At 37.7% G+C, this 21,745-nt stretch overlaps 2 protein-coding genes across 2 annotated transcripts in view; one reads left to right on the forward strand and one right to left on the reverse strand.

Annotated features, from left to right (window-relative positions):
• Nucleotides 1–5,455: 5,455 nt before the first annotated feature.
• On the forward strand, nucleotides 5,456–7,563 carry LOC5571809 (nuclear migration protein nudC). Its single transcript, XM_001659890.2, has 4 exons — nucleotides 5,456–5,671; nucleotides 5,734–6,026; nucleotides 6,710–7,267; nucleotides 7,327–7,563. Exons 1-4 carry the CDS (start codon nucleotides 5,597–5,599, stop codon nucleotides 7,376–7,378), a joined length of 978 nt encoding a protein of 325 aa, XP_001659940.1. The 5' UTR covers nucleotides 5,456–5,596; the 3' UTR covers nucleotides 7,379–7,563.
• Nucleotides 7,564–16,174: 8,611 nt separating this feature from the next.
• The window catches only part of LOC5571808, a 191,995-nt gene continuing 186,424 nt past the window's right edge, over nucleotides 16,175–21,745 (reverse strand). Inside the window, exon 5 of the mRNA XM_021841423.1 lies at nucleotides 16,175–17,033. Within this exon, the coding sequence (XP_021697115.1) occupies nucleotides 17,008–17,033 (26 nt within the window). The 3' untranslated portion in view covers nucleotides 16,175–17,007. The remainder of the gene's footprint in view (nucleotides 17,034–21,745) is intronic.

The following is a 21,745-nucleotide window of genomic DNA, read 5'->3' on the forward strand; positions in this document are numbered from 1 at the left end:
GGCATCCGCAAACACTCAATTTTCGAATCGCTGCTTGACGCAATGTCGAGAAGAGATGTCGGTTTTTGAGCATTTGATGAATCCAATTGGTAATCATTGTAGGTAGCCCATGGTTTCGTGCGGCATCCAATATGGCATCGAAAGACACGTTATCAAAGGCACCCTCAATATCCAAGAAAACACCCAAGCACGATTGCTTCTGAGCGAATGCTTTCTCGATATCGTATACAACTTTGTGTAGAAGAGTCACAGTGGACTTTCCAGATTGGTAAGCATGTTGATTCACATGAAGAGGCATGTTTGCCAAATAAACATCACGGATGTGATGATCGATAATGCGTTCCAGACGATTCTACCCCATTATCCCGAATCCCATTACCCCGAATGCCATTAACCCGAATGCCATTACCTCGAATTCCAAAACCCAGAACGACCCATCACCCCGAATGACATTACCCCGAATTCCAATATCATGGGAAAATGTCATCAATATCATCATGTGAAGATAATTGTAAATTCGGGGAAATAGCATTCGGGGTGATGGAATTCGGGGTAATGGTACATTCTGGGTAATGGAATTCGGGGTGACGGCATTCGGGGAAATGGCATTCGGGGTAATGGGGTAGAATCGTTCCAGACATTTCAGAAGAAAAGAGGTCAGACTGATTGGTCTAAAACTCTTCGCTTCCTCATACGACGCACGTCCTCCTTTTGGGATAAACTTTACAGTAATATCACGCCAGGATTTGGGAATGTACCCGGTAGCAAAACTGCTTACAAGTAGCTTTTTCAAAACATGTTTGATAGACTCAAATCCCTTTTGGAGCAGAACAGGATAAATCCCATCCACTCCTGGAGATTTGAAAGGAGCAAAACTATTAAGTGCCCATTGAATCGATTCAGTAGTTACGATACTGCGAGCCGAGGCCAGAGACTCGTAACTACATGAAAAGACATTTGGTTCATCCGTAGATGCTATGTCCACACATCCGGGGAAGTGTGTATTGAATAAACATTCTAAAACTTCTTCATCGGAAGAAGTAAAGTCACCATTAGGTAAGCGAATTTCGTTCACTTGGAAATCCTTAGACTTTGCAAGAATTTTGTTCAACCGACTGACTTCACTCAAACTGGAAACATTTGTACAAAGGTTTTTCCAGCCGGATCGTTCAGCAGAACGAAGAGCCTTCTTGTAAGCCTTGCGAGCCGACTTGAACGACTCTGATCCAGCTGAACGGCGTCTGTTCCAACTCCTTCTACATTGTTTCCTGAGTCTAGTCAGATCGGAATTCCACCATGGGGTCCCTCTTGTAGTCTTTACAGACCGCAGAGGACATGCTTCTTCAAAAGCTTCCATAATGTAGGATGTTGTAGTATCAACGGCATCATCCAGATCACTTGGATTTTCAATGGATGGAGAATATCCATGAAATTTGGTCGCAACCAATTCAATATAGAGTTCCCAGTTTGTTGACCGGGGATTCCTAAAACGCAAAGTCTGCGCAGTTACATTTGAATGTTCAAAGAAGATGTAGCGATGATCAGATAATGATTCCTCATCTGATACATGCCAATTCGTCAACTCGTGACTGATTCTATTCGAGCAGAGTGTTATGTCTAACACTTCTTCTCTATTAGAAACCATGAAGGTTGGGCGATTGCCTATGTTAAGTAATCCAAGTTCTGTACTACTTAAGTATTCCATCAGACTGGAGCCTCTCAAATTGATATCCGAGCTGCCCCAGATGATGTGATGAGCATTGGAATCACTGCCCACAATCAGCGGAAGGCCTTTTGTTACGCAGTGTACGACAACTCGTTTGAAGTCATCCGTTGGGGATGGTTCATCATGTGGTAAATATACCGAACAATAGACGTATTTCCTGTTGAGGTCACCAACAGAAACATCAATTGTGACAGCACATACATCTCTGGTCGTCAACTCAGAAATGAGTGTAGCAACGATTGCTTTATTAACGAGCACGCATGCGCGGGGCATGGAGCGCGAGTTTGCCATTTCAAGTTTGCTAAAAGTAGCAAAAACTGGGTCCACAAGGTTACCTAGATAGAAGTTCCCTCTACGAAAGTAGGGTTCTTGAACTAGCGCCACTTGGGCTGCACCATTTTGCATGAGTCTGCAAAGATTGATCGTTGCTGTTCTTTTATGCTGAAGATTGATCTGAGCTAACCTAACCGTAGCCACTACCCAAACTAGGCAGGATTAAGCTTTTTGCAATCTCAGCACGAAAAAGACCAGCAACGAAAAAACCAGATCGGTATCTATTTAAAGTCGCCAAAGGCGAAAGAGCACAGAATACACTGTGTAAAACGCATAATGCGAATCCATATAGGTGATAATTTAAATTAAATGTCAACATATTCATAATCCCACCCTTATTAAGCCTCAGGATAGAGACTGAAGAAGGGCAGCCGATTATCTCGGAGAAACACAAGGTCACCTGCACCATTGCTACGGGTAGCACAGGAAGGACTCAATACTGTGGAGGGCGCCCTGGTACCCCACAGGCTCCGTTAGCGGTTAGGTTTTATTTAGACCCCCCTAACCATTCATTCCTAGGCACGGTACGCATCACACCATAAATTAGGGGTCACCTGTGAGGTGGACTTTTACCACCGGAACAGGCAGTCCGTAGTGTTAATTCTTAGCCAGTTGAAACAACCGCTACCGACACTACGCGGCTATCTAGGCTGCTCGGGAAAAGGAGGTTAATATTGATGATTAACTCCTGACGTGCCCAAGCAGCCGCTAACTAATAACGGCTATATCATGTTTAAACTTTAATTTGAAAATTGGGTCCATAAATGAACCTTGACACTTTTGATCATGTTTGACGTTCGCTTAGTCGACAAAAACACCACAGGGGTTTTAGTTTTAACACCGGGGTTGTTCCTATCTGACATTTCGGAAGGGACACGGAAAACAAAATACACCCAAAATTTGAGTTTAAGCCAAGGGGTGTGACAAAATCTAAAAAATATGCATTATTGACATAAACCAACGGAAAACATTATAAAATAGAGTAAACATGTGTTTTTGACCTAAACTTAAGCGTTTGGCACTAAAATTAGGACAGGGCTTTAGGACCCTATACTCATCATCAAAGTTTATAACATTTTTGATACGGAAAAGTTATTTTTGATGGTTCAGAAAAGTATTGTATTTTTCCATATAAGAGAAATGAAGAATTTTGTATGAAGACTGCAAGCATGTTCAAAAAGATCAGTTTAATCTAAATTTAATCGTGAAATTTCAACCAAAATATATCTAAAACGAAAGTTTAAGTCCTCTTTTGCATGCTTGGCGGATTAGATCACAAAAAAGTTTGATGAAATATACTTCAAATTTTAGGTAAACATCAATAAAACCAATGTTTTATACAACTCTGGCGACCTGTAGCTAAAAATTGTGACGTGCTGGGAAATTTCTGAGAACGGCATCTGATTCAGCAACCCCAAATCTACCAGAGACACATAATTTGGTCCTTGAGACACGCAAAAATGTCATTTTTGTTGCGCTGTGTAATTAAAGGAGGTGCTGATAGCATTGAGAATCGCTTCATGGGATATTGCGACTTTTGCACCTATTTAGATTTACCCCAAATTTCTTTCTACAGTCAACTCTCCCTTACTCGATATTGAAGGGACCATCGAGTTAGGGAGGTATCGAGTTACAGAACACAAAACCAATGCAACTGCGATCCAAGGGACCATCGAGTTAGCCATGAAAACTAACTTTTACTATGGTTCTCTAACTCGATATCGAGATACGGAATATCGAGTAAGGGAGAGATAACTGTATCACAGTCGAATCTCGCACACAATTTCGCGGTGCAAATGTATACAAGCAAGGTCTATCATGAGAAAGGTTGTTTCAGCTTTTTCACAGTTGACCAGTTAGCTTACTCAGTTAAACAGATCTTGCTGTGCGCAACCGTGTGATTAGTGCGCAATAAATCGTACTGTGATAATCGTTGAGTCTAATCGGGAGAAAATGTCGCAGCGAAATCATGCTTGGAGAGATGTCAAAATTATCACTGAAATATAAACATTCTTGAAAGACCCAATATAAGCCATTTTATGAGACGTTTTGAATCATATTGTGTATTTCTTTCACTACTGGACTGCGAAGTGCGGCTTCGTAAGTGCGAAAATGCGAATAAAAGTGCGGGATTGCATCGAATCGTGTCGGTGTCTTCAGCGGGGTTATTACACTGAGAAAAATCTACACGTCAAGGTCGTGTGTTTTACTTATAGATTTGCGCAATGAGGAAAACCACATGATTTGAGTGTGGTAGCCATATGGATTTCATCATTGATTTCACGGTATAATAACATGTGTATCAACATTAGGTTGTCATGTGAAACAAACATGAATTTCCAAATATTAAATCATGAAAACCAACTGATTTGCTTATTGAATTCGAAATGTAGTAGCTTTAGATAGTCATGTGTGATAGAACATAAATGTCATGGGACTGAAAGAAGAAATTTGGTAGAAAAACTTTTGCTCCCCAAAATATGGATCCGAGGCTCCTCTGCTTGTCGCAAGCTCTCTTGATTTTTTTTTCAAACCCGTGAGCCAGCAACAAGCGGGGCGCGGCAAATCCATAATTTGGGAAGCCAGGGATAAGCATATTCCATTTTTTTCGAAAGTGAAAGCCAGGAAAATCTGTTAGTGGAATCAGATTTTTACACTAAACTATACATTATAATCAATGTTTTCTTATAGAAAGGTAGAATTCTCGTGTATCGATCAACTTCACTAATAAAAGAAAAATCGAATTCACAAATTTTCATCTAACACTTTCAGCTTCAAAATTTGCTTCTTCTCTTTGGAAGCATGATGATGACTGTCGTTCGACACGAGGTCCAACCGCAATTCAGTTCACTATGCATCCCATGGGTTGATCACAAACAATTTAGAAGCTTTGAACATGGAAATCGATAGCATAACTCATGGATTTCATTTTAACAATCTCATTGCGCAAATCAATGAATCGACCAACTTGAACATGATGATTATGACACAAGATAACCATAAGCAAAACACACTGAATCCGTGTTGGGGTGATGATCTATGCGTCCATAGGTTGACACATACGAATCTGAAGAGAAAACTTCGGGAACTTATGTGGAAAAAATATGGAATCCCTGTTTTCGGTTGATGAATCAATCCATGGAGCAAAACACAGGAATTTAATGTGTAACACACACGAAGTTTGTAAGAAAATCATAGCAAATCGATATGGACGTTCATGAATCAATCCATAATTTTAAACACACAGATCGAGCGTGTGGATTTTTATCAGTGAGTGGCCATTAATTTGGGTTGTTTCGGTTCTCCGTGTTTATTGAACGTTTCTAGGCCGATGAGGTCGGTGTGCCGCTTGTGAAAAAGCATCGATATTTTTGACAGCTACCTTTTGTTTTGGTTATCCGTGATTCGCAATCTCGAAGCATCTGGCAAAATCCAAACAAACTCACCGTGGTGACTTGATAAACTGATTGTTTAATAGTAAAATCGACGATTTAAGTACAAATCAATTCTGATTTTGGTCGGAAACAGATCCTCAAAATGTCCAGCGACGAAGGGAAGTTCGATCAGGTTTTGTTCACTCTGGCAGAGCAGCATCCGGGTGGCGTTCCGGACGTAAGTGCTTATTGATTGGTTAACCTCAATTTCGTTCTCGCTAAATCACAAATTATTTTCAGCTCCTCGCAACAATCGCCGGTTTCCTGAACCGGAAAACGGATTTCTACACCGGAGGCGACAAGGGCGAATGGGAGAAGCTGGTGTTGAAAATATTCCGTAAGGAAGCGGAAATTGCTCAGGAGGTTGCCCGTAAGAAACGTGAGGAACGTGAGGCAGCTGAGCGCAGAAGGGCAGAGGCTCGCCGGAAGAAGGAGGAAGAGGAACGGCTTCAACAGGAACAGCAATCAGCTGCCATTACTGAGCTTACCGATGCCGAGGCGGAGAAAATGCAGCAGGAAATTGCTGCCCAAAAGTACGTATCAATGTTTGCTGTAGTGGGTTTCCATGGAATCAAGTTTTACGCTCAACGCTCCGTCATCGTAATCATCGTCATCATCGAAACTTCAAAACAGTTTTTCTGTTCAAAACTGAAAATTATTCTATGAAAATATGGTTTTCAGTTTTGAACAGAAAAACTGGTTTTGAAGTTTCGATTATGACGATGATTACGATGATTACGATGACGGAGCGTTGAGCGTTAAGGCCGCACGGGACGTCATCATAATCACCCTATCCATTTCAAGAAGCAAATCCCAAGAACCACTCCATATATCGATGCGAAAATGTATCACTATGATTCTATATATGTAGTGCACAACCCGATAAATTTTCAGCTTCATCGGTTCACTAAAACTCGAGATTTGCTTCCACAAAGTTTTGATGATTATTGTTAGACTGAGACGAAAGATAGGTAAAATAACACGGTCTCCCGTGTCCCCTTAACGTTCTCTCAGTGCGCATCGTACTCTCGTGCGGTGCGTACACAAATGCCTTCGATTTTTCGTTGGACTCGTTAGCGAATGCTAGCGGTGGTAATCCATTTTAGACATCGTCTTGGGACTGATCAACTACGGGAATTGAAAAACACCTAGACATAAAAAATGAGTTTAATATTGGAAATCGAAAACGTTTAAACTTTTAAATTTTGCATTTTAGGAGCAAGGAGGAATCCAAACCAGTAACGGAGGCCACCCCAGATGCTGATGAGAAAAAGGACGATGACGAAGAACCAGAGGACAAGGGAAAACTGAAACCCAACCAAGGCAACGGATGCGATCTGGAGAAGTACACATGGACTCAAACGCTTCAGGAGCTGGAACTCCGCGTACCATTCGATGTCAAGTTCACGCTGAAGGCCAAGGACGTCGTGGTGAACATTCAACGAAAATCGCTCAAGGTTGGCCTCAAAGGACACCCACCGGTCATTGACGGTGAACTGCATGCCGATGTGAAAATGGAAGAGTCTCTGTGGCATCTTGACAAGAACACCGTTGTGGTCACTTTGGACAAAATCAACCAGATGAATTGGTGGGACAGATTGGTCGTGACCGATCCGCCAATCAATACGCGAAAAATCAATCCGGAATCGTCCAAGCTGTCCGATTTGGATGGACAGACGCGTGGTATGGTTGAGAAGATGATGTTCGACCAGCGACAGAAGGAGATGGGACTGCCGACAAGCGATGAGCAGAAAAAGCAAGATGTGCTGAAGAAGTAAGTCTCGGGTTTTTGGTGTTAATTATACAAATCATTACAAACATCTTTTTTTTCAGGTTTATGCAACAACATCCGGAGATGGACTTCTCCAAATGTAAATTTACATAAACCTATATTGGATTCTGATTTACCAAGAAACAAATATGTTCTGTAATAAGTTCGATACGCTTCCTCTCTTGGTTGGGAGTGCCGTACGCTTAATATAATTTCCATTAAGATATTTTAACCAGTTTTTTTTAATTATGCGTTACATTAATTCATGAATAGATTAAAATAAAAATACTTAAACTATATTGTTTGACTTACTTCATGTGCCGAAACGTCAATTCATATTTCCAAAGGCATTTCAGATTTTTGCCGTAGAAATACAATAATTTGGAAAAGTGGATTTTCTACAATTTGTTCAATTCACGCATCTACTCGTATGGCTCTTGAACCCTTTAGTTTTTTGGTATGACATTGACAGTTGCTTTGATGTAGGGGTCTATTTTATAAGTCGAGTCGATCAAAATGACTCGACTGGAGTCACTGTCGACCGAAAAAATCGCTCGACTCAGCTCTGTCACTCGAGTTTTTCGACAATTGTCACTCTATGTGACTTTATCACTATGGAAGTCGACGGGTGACATCTGAAATATGCCTGCTTACTTTGATCGACAGTGATTACAGACGAGTCACATGATTCTGCTCGATTTACAAAATAGACCTCGTAATATACGTTTGTAAAATGTTACGTTACAGTAAAGCTTATTCTACGAGTGGAGTGTGGGAAGGAATCTCGATTTCGTATAGCAAGATGTCCATATTCGATTCGAATGAAATTACTCGCCGAGGATTCGTTTCATTATTGTTAACCCAGACCGAGATTTCTGCCCTCATTTTAATTGTAGAATAAGCTCATATGTGATCTAATGTCAAGTGTTTATCCAACCCCGGTGTAATTTTCCTGTAGTATGTTTATAAGCGTGATCCGATCGTCCGTGCTATGGATGAATTAAACCTACATTTGGGTAGATTATTACTTCCGTGTAGATGTAGATTCAAAACTTAACGCCAACATGTATACTTGGTATACTTTGTTCAAAAGCTCTTTTTCTTTTGACCCGTGGTGACTGTTGTAATGTTTTATTTCGTGAACGTATACCTACGGTAAGAATGTTCTATTCAGTAGTTGAGTTACGATGATTCGGAGAAGTGCTTTGTGATAACACAAACTATAACGCGTCCTTGAAGTGATTTTTTTCTCGTTTTACATGCATATTGCTGGACAGTGCGCTATGTGTCAGAAATAAAAATTTCGCGACAGAAGTCATTTTTTTTAACCTTTCGATCGTCGCGCGAATTTTTGTAACGCGAGTAGTCGCGCGTTGTACTTTGTACAACACCCTTGGTTTTGCGAATATCCCAGGAGTCTGACCACTTAGAAAGATGACGTCTTCGGCAAAATTCTTCAGTAGCTTAAGGGCTATCACAGATAACAGATGTTCAAGTACGATTACAAAACTGTGTAAAATAATAAACGGTCGTTTTATATGGCAACACAAGCAGCAACACTGTGGTGGCGCTGTTATCGCTAAGTTTCCATGACGATGTGAGTGGTGAATATAAAACATTTCAAGATAATTATATTCACCACTGATTGACGCAATTCGTTGTGTGGCGGCGCTAGTGATTGCAAGGAGTTTCTGTTTGAATATTTACACAGGTTTTCAGAAAATTTTTGTTCTAGCATAAACATCTGTTATCTGTGGGGCTATTATTATTATAGCCAAGAAATTCGGGATTTTGCCACTAGGCGGCGCTAGTGAGTACGAAACTTTTGTTTCTCAGATCTCATGATCCTGACCACTTAGAAAGATGACTTCTTCGGCAAAGTTGTTCGGTAACTCAAGCATTATCATTGTTTGAGCTAGTTGATTCAAAATATTGCCACTAGACGGCGCTAGTGAGCATAAAACATTTGTTTCGCAAATATCTCAGGAGCCTGATCACTTAGAAAGATGGCGTCTTCGGCAGAGTTGTTCAGTAGCTCAAATTCTTTTATTTTGTTTAATTCTTAAAGTTCGATATTTTGCAAAATAATGATAGTCTATGAGCTTCTGAACAACTTTGCCGAAGGTGCCTGTCTAAAAAGTCGAGATCCTGCAGTATGAGATATCTGTAAACAAAAGTTTCATGCTCACTAGCGCAAAATTTTGAATCAACTAGCTCAAACAATGATAGTCCTTAACTTACTAAACAACTTTGCCAAAGACGACATCCTTCTTAATAGCCAGGATCCTGAAATATCTGCCAAACAAAAGTAAAACTTCCATGCCCACTAGTGCCACCTAGCGGTCAAATCAAAGACAAATTAAAGACCTCCATGTCCCTTGCAGTTGCCCAAAATTTTATGGCTCATAAGGTAATCTAGAATGCCGTGAAAAGTGTACTGCGATCTGTACCTTTTGTACTACCGAGGGACCAAATGCAGTACTAGAAGTGGTACCTAATCTGAGCCCGAGGTCAAATTCCGAATTAAATGAGGTACCATCATATAGCGCTTTACCTCCAGAACAACTTTAATAAAGACCCCAAGTTTCTATATTATCTGGATTTTAAGATATGACGATTTCAAACTGTGGTTTCCTCGAACCGTACATAGTGCGTTCATTATTATGCGACTTCCATGTATATTTGTTGATTTTGCCGTATTATAAAGGGCCAAACTGTAAATAAAAACTGTCAAGTATTGTTCTTAAGAAGATTCTTGAGGAATACATTTTGGTTTGGTGTCGATAGATATCTTTGTTGCAAAATGATAGCATATAAATCACAACTGTTGTCGCGCAACAGTAGGTTAAACAGTATGAGCCTCTGCACTTAAAATATTTTTTTTTGCTCTTTTGACTTTTACTGTGCGCCGTGTGTTGGTGCTGTCTCGCTTTATCTCATGGGTAACTTGAAAACAGCGCTCACAGTAAATGTCAAACATTTTATAGCATGCATACAGTGGCCCAATTGCATATTCGTATAGGACACTGGTGTCACATCAAGTTAGTATTAAACTAATAAATGATATATTCAGTTTGAAATGCTTTATCTATATTGATGGTCATATGTGTCATCGATTATTTAACAGTTATAGCACAGACAAAGTTATAACATAATATAATGTTTCCATTTACATTCATTTTTGAATCTGATGGGGGTGGTTCGACTTTGACGTTCCTTGGCCACAGATTTTATAGTATAATCCAAGCAAGCTGTAATCTGAAATTGTTGATTGGACTGTCAAAATTGTTCACTTTCTGTTTTGAATGTGCAAATTCTTAAATCATTCATTGCATTCTAAAATCAATTCTAAAATAATTATCGCTTTCTCTTATTAATCTTTTTTCTTCTACACTATTATAGGCACCTGAGAAACGTAGAACTACTCAAGCTTGTAGAAAGTACTATGGATAACCAATAACCTAGCCATAGAGCTAAATAAATTCATCAAAATCGTCAATGGAAGTCCATGGAATAAAGACGACAGAAATATATTTATTCCATCAAACGACAAGTTTAAAAATTAATTTGCTTGGTTTTTAAACAGCGCCATACATTGCATTGCTATGTGGTTTGCACATCCATTTATAACTTGTCCCATAGCTTGTTCGAACACTTCTTTCATGTTCAAAAAGTACAGTCAGGTCTCCTATTAGACACATGGTTGGGGGGCGTAATAGGAATCTGCGTTATAGGAGACCCAGGGCTTATGGGATTTCATCACTTTGGGGGTGTCGTTGAATATCTCGTATGCCAAAAGAGATAGCACAGTACTGTCTTCGGCGAAGTTTCAGTACTAAGTACGATCTACCTTTAGGAGTTGAGGACCATCCTTTTAGTTGAGAACTTGGCCGGTAGGGGCGCTTTTTCTGATTTGCACTATATGAACCATGAGGGATAAGAATGCAAAATTTTGTAACATATGATATCTCTGAATCCTGATGTGTTGGAAGGTTGGTATCTTCGGAAGAGTTGTTCAGTAGCTCAAAGGCTAACATGTGGTGGTTATTCTGATACGGAATTACGCCACCAGGCGGCGCTAGTGGGCATGGAAATTTTGTTTTGCGCATAGCTCAGTTGCCTGACCACTTAGAAAGATGGCGTCTTCGGCAAAGTTGCTCAGTACCACAAGGGCTAACATTATTTTAGCCGAAAGTTTCAAAATTTTGTCACTAGGCGGCGCTAGTGAGCCAAGAATTTTTGTTTTGCGCATAGCTCAGTAGCCCGACCACTTAGAAAGATGGCGTCTTCGGCAAAGTTGCTCAGTATCATAAGGGCTAACATTATTTGAGCTGAAAGTTTCGAAATGTTGCCACTAGGCGGCGCTAGTGAGCAATGAATTTTTGTTTCGTGGAAAGCTCAGTAGCCCGAGCATTTAGAAAGATGGCGTCTTCGGCAAAGTTGCTTAGTATCACAAGGGCTAACATTATTTGAGCCGAAAGTTTCGAGATTTTATATATACTTACAAATCGGGAGAAAAAGTTTTTTTTTATAAGATTGAATTAACGTTATGAAAAAGAAGGTTTATATTTTAAAAATATTCAAACAAGAGTGTCGTGTAAGTGGTCAGGCTACTGAGCTATCCACAAAACAAAAATTCCATGCTCACTAGCGCCGCCTAGTGGCAAAATTTTGAAACTTTCGGCTCAAATAATGTTAGCCCTTTTGATACTGAGCAACTTTGCCGAAGACGCCATCTTTCTAAGTGGTCAAGCAACTGAGCTATGCACAAAACAAAAATTATTTGCTCACTAGCGCCGCCTAGTGGCAAAATTTTGAATTTTTCGGCTCAAATAATGTTAGCCCTTGTGGTACTGAGCAAATTTGCCGAAGACGCCATCTTTCTAAGTAGTCAGGCTACTGAGCTATCTACGAAACAAAAATTATTTGCTCACTAGCGCCGCCTAGTGGCAAAATTTCGAAACTTTCGGCTCAAATAATGTTAGCCCTTGTGATATTGAGCAACTTATCCCTGACGGTTCATATAGTACAAATCAGAAAAAGCGCCCCTACCGGCCAAGTTCTCAACTAAAAAGATGATCCTCAACTCCTCAAGGTAGATCGTACTTAGTACTTAAACTTCGCCGAAAACTGTACTGTACTATCTCTTTTGGCATACGAGATATTCAACGACACCCCCAAAGTGATGAAACCCCATAAGCCCTGGGTCTCCTATAACGTCCTGGTGTGTCTAATAGGAGTGAGCGTAATAGGAGTGCACGTTATAGGAAAGCGTTTAATAGGAGACCCGACTGTATATATTTTGTGGGTGGAGGGATATTAAATATGCGTAACGGGAGGGTGGTGTGGCTAAGATTTGATTCCCATTTGAAGCATGAACTTAACGTTCATACCGGCATGAAAAACACAAGCTACGTTTTAAAGTGAAAGCCAACAAAAACAGTGATATGGCCACGATCAGAGTAATATCTTGTTTGACCTACTAATCATCCTCCAAACCACTTTGGACTTTGGGGCAAGTGTGCCATAGGGGCAAGTGTGCCACCCCTGCTTTTTATAAAAACTACAATATATATTTTCTCTTTGAGCTTAACATAAAGTTCCCCTATAGTTCACAATACAATGATCAAAATATGATGAAAATTGCTCTATTTTTCACGTATTTACATCGACTTTTGCAAAGACAACCAAATTTGAGTGGATTTTTATAAGATTTCGTTGTTTCTCAATAGGATGGTAAAAGGTAAATTATTAACAGAACTTTCTAATGTACTGTCCATCGTGAAACTATTCAAATGTGTCAGTTATTGTGGCATTTGAATCCCCTTATTACGGTAAACTTAAAATTATTTTTTAAATTATCGATTAGCGTCTGCTTTGTAAGTAATATTAATAGGAAATAAATAAAATTTCATTACAAGTAGAATTACATGCGATGTTCATTCTTGCCCATAGTGTCGAAAAATAGGTTATTTTGGATGATATTTGAAAAGCTCTAAAACTAATACTTTTAGAAATTATTTTCATTTTAAATGGCACAATGGTTATGAGAAGATGTGAAACTAACATCATGAGGCTAAATAGGTGGATTTTATAAGCTTTAGGCAAAGTTAGAGAACAATTTGCTAAAGGTGGCACACTTGCCCCAAATTCCGCTAGGACAAACTTTGGCTAATATTTTTTAACCCTATGCATTTCTAAATTGTAAATTGAAAGTTAAAAAAATAAATATTTACAAGGCTCTAACGCAAAGAGTGTCAGTCGTTACCACAAGATTTAGAAATCTTTCCGTCTTTACAGGGCTGGTAGCGACTGAGTACCTTAAAAATAAGATATTAACGACCTGTTGCCTGAAAAAAAAGGAACCAAAAAGAGGCCTAAAAGAGACCGAACAAGAAACTAGAAAATAAACGAAACTAGAAAATAAAACGAAAGTGTTGCTCAGACTCATTTCCCCGAAAATAACATTTTCCGAACTACGAAGCCACGAACTACTACAAACATGCTCTATCCTCCTAAGATAGCAAAACAGATGGTTAAGCTTGAGTACTGCACACAAAATCGATCAATTTTGATCCCAGAGAGCCACAATTCAAGTTTCGGTGAAATGAAATGAGTGAGTGAGTGAGTGCGAATTATTTCACCGAAACTTGAATTGCGGCCCACCGAAATCGAAACTGTCGGATCCCATGTGAAACACTCAAGCCCAACCAACTCCCCCTCCATCTCAGGAATACAACGCACAGTTATAACAGTTCATGGCTTCACCATTCGAATTTCGGGGAAATGAGTCTGGTCAACACTGATTATTTATACCATATGAGCAGATATATCTCTATAAGAACTTAGACTTTTTATTTGAGAATTCCTTGTGACGTTACGACAAGTATTACTGCTCGCTCTTATTACTGTATGTGTTTTTTTTCCATGATCTTCACAAGCAATTTCATCATAAATTATTTCAGGTTTGTTCGGATATTACTTCTGAAATTTCTAAAGGTGTACATTTAGCTATTATTTCCCAAGAAATTTCTCCACGAATATTCCTATGCAGTTTCTCCAAAAAAAATAAGATACCTCAAACATTCAGCCTTAATTTTCCCATGGTACTTACAGAAATGGAATTTTTACACAGATTATTTCACAAATCATAAAAGTTCTTCCAAAAATTCTTTGTGAAATTTTCTATGAAGTTGTATTTTAGGATGTATACAAAATTTTTACAAGATTTCAACTAGAAATTTATCTGAAAATACCTTCAGCAGATGCTCCAGAGATTCATTCTACGATTTCTACAGAATTTCCTCCCTTATGAGATTTTCTAAAGTAAGTCTTTGAAGTTTTTTTTATGGATTCTTCCAGGAATGTCTTCAGAGAACGCTAAGTTTTTTGTTTCAAAAAAAAAAAAAAATCCATGAGGTATTTCTGAAGAGAATCCTAAAGTAACCTCTGATAAAACCTGTGTAAGTGTTAAAGTCATCCTTAATTACAAAGAAATCCTGGACTTTCGAAGAAGTCTTGGAAGATTTCATGGATAATTTGCTGAGATAATCGGAAAAAAAAATTAATTAAATCTCGGGATAGTGTTTCGCAGGTTTTTGTAAAGGAACTTCTTTAAAAAAATGGACAGAATCTTGAAAGAAATTGTACAGGAATGATTTAAGGAATTATTGGGAAAATTGCTGCTGTATCAACTCATATAAAAACTAAAATAAAATATACTTTTTAAGATTGCATGAGAATGTTTCGAGAAACCTTTTATGACATATTTGGAAAAATTGCAGTGGTAATATTTGGATTGAATACTGGATAATACTCGAATGAAATGATAGAGAAATTCATATAAAACAATAGATTTTTTCGAAGTACTCCTCAAGAATTTTCTGAATTCCTGGGAGGAAACGTAGACGATTTCTTGAAGAAATCCACCCGAACAATTCTTGCATAGTTTCTTCAAAAACCCTAGAGCTATTTTTTTTTCAAAAATTCGGTGTGTTTTCTCGCGAGAAATCCTGTAGAAATCTTTAGAAGAGCTCCTACAGTAACAACTGGAGAATTTGGTTGAAGAATTAGTGAAAAATATGTGGAGGAAATTCTAGGATAGTTTTCGGAAAAAAATAATACTTGAGGAAATTATCAGAGGCAGTAGTTTTGGAGTTTTCACGGATTTCATGGAGCAACTTCTGGAGAAATTCTTCTAAGCATGCTTTGGAAAATCGCTGAATAATTTTCTTCGAGAATTGACAAAGAAATCTCTTAAAGAATTTCAGTAGAGATCTGTCAAGGACACCCTGAAATTATTCTAAATAAAATTACTGTTGATTTCTGAAGATTTTCCTCTGGGAATCTGAGAATTAATTCTTGAAGAGGCTGTTGAACTATTAGATTGTGTTTTGATGAAGCATCTTATTTCGTTGACTGAAATAAATGAGCCATTAGCTATTGTACAGGATGGACTAAGTTCTTCTAGTACATTGGAATCATTTTTGTGCAATTTTACATGGGATAGCATAGACATTAGAGTGACGCAAATTTTGTAATTTTGGCTCCCCTAAGGCATATTTTCTAATGCTTCTTCTTCTTCTTGGAATTACGTCCTCACAGAGCCTGCTTCTCAGTTTAGTGTCATTATGACCACTTCCACAGTTATTAACTTAGAACTTTCTTTGCCAAACTTGCCATTTCGTATACTCTGTGGCAGGTATGATGATACTCTATGCCCATGGAAGTCAAGGAAATTTTTAATTTACATTACGAAAAGATCCTGGACCGACCGGGAATCGAACCTAGACACCTTCAGCATGGCTGTGCTTTTTAGCCGCGGACTATAACCACTCGGCTAAGGAAGGCCCCCGTTCAAATATTTTGATTTGTAGGAATTTCTTTCGATGTAATAAACATGTGACACAGTCATTATTCATTTTATTTATTTGCACAATTCATTGTGTTCATAATTTAAATAAGTTAATAAATATCACAGAAAATAATAATGTAATAGCGTATGTCGTTTGAGGGAAGACAAAGGACAGAGCATAGTCAGTGGAGTTCAAGTATAGGAAATGCCTTCTAGACATTTACTCAAGTTTAAAAAAGGAAAGAATTTGGGCTACTGGATACCAGAACTCCGCAACCCAATAGGATTTCCGAACTAATAATACTAGCTAGGTAGGATTCCTTCGAATCAACCTACTTATTGGCAATGTAAATGTAACTGTGACGTTGATTCGGAAGGATTGATTAATACAGCGGTCTTCGATGAACTGTCGTTCTGATGAACATGAAATCTTGACTAAAATCGTCTGACCGCATAGCACTTTTTTGCCGTTTTGCTCAACTTTGTGCATGAACTTCAGGAATGTTGTAACAAGGGACATAGCGATTGAAAATGTAGTTATTGAGTTTTTAACAGTTCCTGCTTTTTATGTTCTTTCCGGCGTTTTAAGATTGATGTTGTAATAAATAGTGTGCTTGGCTCAGAACTATGTTAGTTTTTTGTTTCACTAGGAATGCTTAGAACTTAGAACAACTCTAGGTTAGGCATCACATTCGACCAAAGTGGATGCTTCGATGATTTTCTGTTCGCTTAATTTTAAATTCAAATATGGCTAGACGTGTGTCGGTTGTGGTATTTGATCAGGAAGCCTAATGATTCCCGAAGAACTCTATCTATAGCGTTTTGTTTTGCGTTGTTCCGATTTCGGTGTTCAGCTTGATGGCGTCGTTCTTCCTCGCGGCGTTTTTTTCTATCTGGGCATTTCTCTGGCTCGCACTGAAAGTAAATGAACAGACATAAAGGTGGTTAAATTAGATTTTAATGGTTTGTTTTAATTCTGAATATATAGCTGAGAATACAAATGAACGTTAGACGAGAACATCAAATATCTTTCTGTTAGTTCCCAGGTATCTAAATTTGAATTTGAGGTTCTGAATTCTAATTCAATTTTTTGATTAGCAGATTTCGTTTGTTAAGGCCCAAGTAAAATTGGTAGAAAAGTAAAAAATGGAAAAGCAGCTTTCTCTATATAAAGCCTGATTCGCTGCTGACAAGTAATTTCTTGGCCTATCTAGATGCATGGGAAATTTCTGCAAGGAATCGATCAAGTAAGCGCTTTTTTCTGATCGCGGTACACAGTTGAAAAGAAATGTCAGTTCAAACGGGAGTCGCTGTAGAAAATTTCTGCAAGGAATTGGCGAGAAATTTCTTCAGCGATTCCTTTCCAGCAGCAAATCAGGCTTAAAGCTAAGTATGCTGTTTCGCTCAAGAAAAGTAAAGAAATTCCTTGACTGAAAGGGTCAAGAAATTTCCTACAGAGAGCCCCCTTTGAAGTGACATTTCTTCTCAACTGCGTACTGCGATCAGAAAAAAGTGATTTTCTTGACCATTTCTTGGGAGAAATTTTCCACACATCGAGATAGGCGATTCCTTTTCTTCTCAGTAGCAAACCGGCCTTAAACCAACAAACCAAAGAAAATAAAAACACACAGCTGTTTTATTTGGCAAATAAAAGAACTGTGTGTTTTCATTTTCTTCGATTTGTCTATTCAAAAAGAGATAACTGCTTTTACACTTTTGATTTTTGCACCATTTTTTCTTGGGCTTTGAAAGTGTCAGATAATATTTCTTAGACAAGACGTCATCAACTCCAACAAGGATCCTTTACCACCCTTATGAAACTTTTCCTGCAAGCTTATAGAGCGTCAAAACACATTTTATTGGAGGGAACTCAAATCGAATGAGACTGTTTAAAGTTTTCCCAATAATTCTACGGTGTATGGGTCAACATATCTACATGTGTTAACACTGATTGAACAAAAACTATTGGGCATCAACAAATTCTCCAAAATCGTATTCCCACATCAGCTCCTCCCAAAATTTTGCCAAAAGGTTTATTCCCCGGAACACTAGAACTATTGCAGAATTTTTATTCTAAAATATTACTGAATTTACTTAAATCGCTTTTTACATAGCTTATAAAAAGGTTCCAGGATTGCAAGATTTTCGGATATTTTAGAACGGAATTGTGCTGATTGATTTTTAGTTTTGTAACTTTCCAAAAACATGTATCATCTGGAAATTGGCTTCATTATTCACTTAAAAAAAGCCATAAACTATTGAAATTGAACGTAAAATAAAAAAAATTGGACGTGTAATCACAGAAAAAAATAGCAGAATAATATATTTTTTAATTAAAGTTCGAGAAAAATCTATTTTTTTATCAAAATGAAATCAATAGAGTAAAGACTGTTTATTTCGTTCATAACCGCTAACAGTTGGCGCCAGCGGCAAAAATTACATACAACAACCTTTCGAACATTCAGTTTCTCTCATTCGCCGCCGAGCAGCGATACTGATGTTTGTATTCCACTCACTGATCGCGCTACGCTGAATTCTCAAATTTCTCAAACTTCCAACACAAGCGCATGGAAGAATGGTAGTCGAGAGCTGTCAAAACTAGAGTTTTCAAATTTCCCGGGATTTGATTTCCCGGGAAACGGGAAATAAAATTACCATTTCCCGGGAAATTCATAAAAACGTGAAAATAAAGCAAATTTGGTGGAATTTTATTTTTTAAATTATTCGTGTTTCGTGTAGGGTCGGTGTTTTCTTAGTAGACAGTCCCCTATTGTCGCACTAGTAGTTTTTACGGCCGTTTTGCTACAAATCGTTGCAAAATATTTTTAACATGAAGCTCGGGAACCATTTACCTAGGAACCATTGATACTCAACTCGATTTTGTTAAAAACAAAAATGATCGAAATATAGTTTTGCTTATAATTTAAGTTCCCTTGCATCTATAGCAAACCTATTGTTCCTATAGTAGCACTACTAAGAAAAATTATTTTTCAAAAAACATAATAATTATTTAAATTAGAACTTTTTATATCAATCAAAAGCTTTTGATCCACTTTTTAAAGCAAAAATGTAAAAGTTTTGTAAAAACACGGTTTTGATTTGTATTTTGCTTTGTATTATAGGCACAAGCGACAATAAATCCAAAAAAATTGGTTTCGTATTTTTTGTGTTTTTTTTTCACAAAACCGCGATAAAAAGCTCTCAGACGTAAAAACAATGCCAATGGCTTTATTTTCCGATTTTATTCGAAAATTTGTTCTTAGTCATGCGGCTCAATCGGTGTGAGTAATTTATTCATGTGTCTCTAAAGAAATGTTAGCTTCATTACAAACGCAAGGCTTCAGAACAACAAAGTTTATAACATTAAGCAAAAGTCCTCGTGGAGTTTATTCTTGATCCAACCAGAGTCTTTATATTGAAAATTGTGACTGTTACATCCATGAAAACTTTATAAGCCTACTGAATTCATAAAAAACATCCCTTGTAAATTCCTTTATTTTATATAGCAAAATTCGTCAAAAACGATATCTATTTTATGAACAACTTTTTCATTACAATAAAAAAAATCAGCATCGAAAGATAACTAGTGATGTAGTGAGTTTTTTGGTTAGAATTATATGATGGTTTTTGTTTGAAAATAGATAGTAATTCCTTTTTTTTATAAAGCTACCCGGGAAATAAGAAAATCCCGGGAAATACGGGAATCCCGGGAAACAGAAAATCATTTCCCGGGAAACGGGAATCCCGGGAAATCTCAATTCCTGGGAAATGTTCCCGGGAATGAAAACTCTAGTCAAAACGTATGGAAAATAATGAAAAACGTAAATTACTTGCAATCAGGAAACTGGATGAGAAAAGTAGTGATTAGAAATCATGCGAAATGTGAATACATAACTTTTTGTGTTTAATTCATTTGCTTCAGGATTTCATTTTTACTACCACTGGAAAAGAGCCATCTTTTGCCTTTTCAGTTTTGAATAACACGCTATTGCTGCGATCAATCTCAGACGTCCTAATCAAAAACCCATTAACAAATTTCGTAACGCTTGAAGGGGTGAGTCGTTGTCCTTACACTGTTACAACTTATATAAAAAGTAGCATATTTATGCAAAGAGCATTATATGGGGGTAGATTTTTATACAGGGTGGTTTTTATTTCCTGCCATCAAAATAAATGATCTTAGAAAAATGATGCTTGAATGAATTTAAATTTCTAGAGTACATCCAATATTGTACATCTATAACAATTGTATTAACTGTGTGAAGATTTTTCTTACCTTTTTGAAACTTTAATTTTTGTCATATTTAATGTTTAAAAGCTTTATGTTATCTAGAACCATATAAAAGGTGTACGGAATCATATTGCACCACTTTCAAATGGCTGTAACCGGTTTACACGTTGGGTGTTTTCTATTGAAATTTTGGGTGTAATTTGTTCAATGTGTATTTTTTTTATGCTGTGTAAGTTTTACTAGCAGATGTGCAATCTTTAAGAAAGTCCTTACATGTAAGCTCTGAACTGAAATATATCTGGTGTAGTAGTCGCTTGCTCCTGCGGGAGTGAGCGTTTGGATCGAAAGCACACTCGTTTAGCATGCAATGCGTATTCGAGCAATATCGCGAATCCGGTTAGGCGTGATTTTATCATGGATCCCACCTTATCCCACTAGCTCAATATCCTTTCCATGACAACTGTGGAGATGCAGATGTATATTCGGTTTCTAGTAGCAATGGTTATCTAACTAACATTCCTTCTCTTCCCTGATGACCGCATTGGGCCGATCGTGGCCGGTGTCGTTATTGACTTTTAAACTTTGAGCTCTTGACTTGTGCACATTGAGAATTGGTAGCTAAACCCATCATTTTCATCAAATTCATCAAATTCATCAAATCTCTGTGCAACTTCGAATGTTCTGGACAATCATGGAGTGCAACTACGAAGCGGTCATCTATGCTCATGCTCATGTAAGGACGTTGAAAGGCAATGATGCTTGGCTCTTTTTACCAATTCTTGAAGCCGCTTTCTTATGGGAAATAATCTGTTAAAATTATGTGTGGAGACACATTTCAAAAGTATTACAATTTTTACAGTGGGGATAATTTTTTTTTGAAGCGTTTAATTAGGGAAAATGTACCAGTTATGGCCATAGTGGTTCCCTGTTTGGCCATATGCAAAATTTGAATAACTTTCAAATTTTTAATCTTTTCGAATGTTTTAACATCAAGATTTATCCTATATCTTACTGCTAAAACACAAAAAAACTTTTCAAATTATTGAGACATTCAAGTTATCACGTATGGCGAAATAGGGAACCACTATGGCCATAACTAGTACACCTACCCTATATTCTGTTTTTTTTTTTCAAAACTTACTATCTTAACATTTTTATACAGGTGAGTGAATAACAATAACCAAAGATTGTCCGACGTTTCCCCGAAAACCATTTCTCCGAATGCAATTTCCTCGAATGACGTTTTCCCGAATGAACTATTTCCCCGAAAATTATTTTCTCGAATGTACCATTTCCCAGAAAAAATCGTAATGTAATTGACATACTTAAAGTTATTCATGATCCTGCTGCTAAATAGTATGTATGTAAAGTATGTTGATGTAAGAGTAGATGAAAA

This window comes from Aedes aegypti, chromosome 2, assembly GCF_002204515.2.
Source record: "Aedes aegypti strain LVP_AGWG chromosome 2, AaegL5.0 Primary Assembly, whole genome shotgun sequence".
NCBI lineage: Eukaryota > Metazoa > Arthropoda > Insecta > Diptera > Culicidae > Aedes > Aedes aegypti.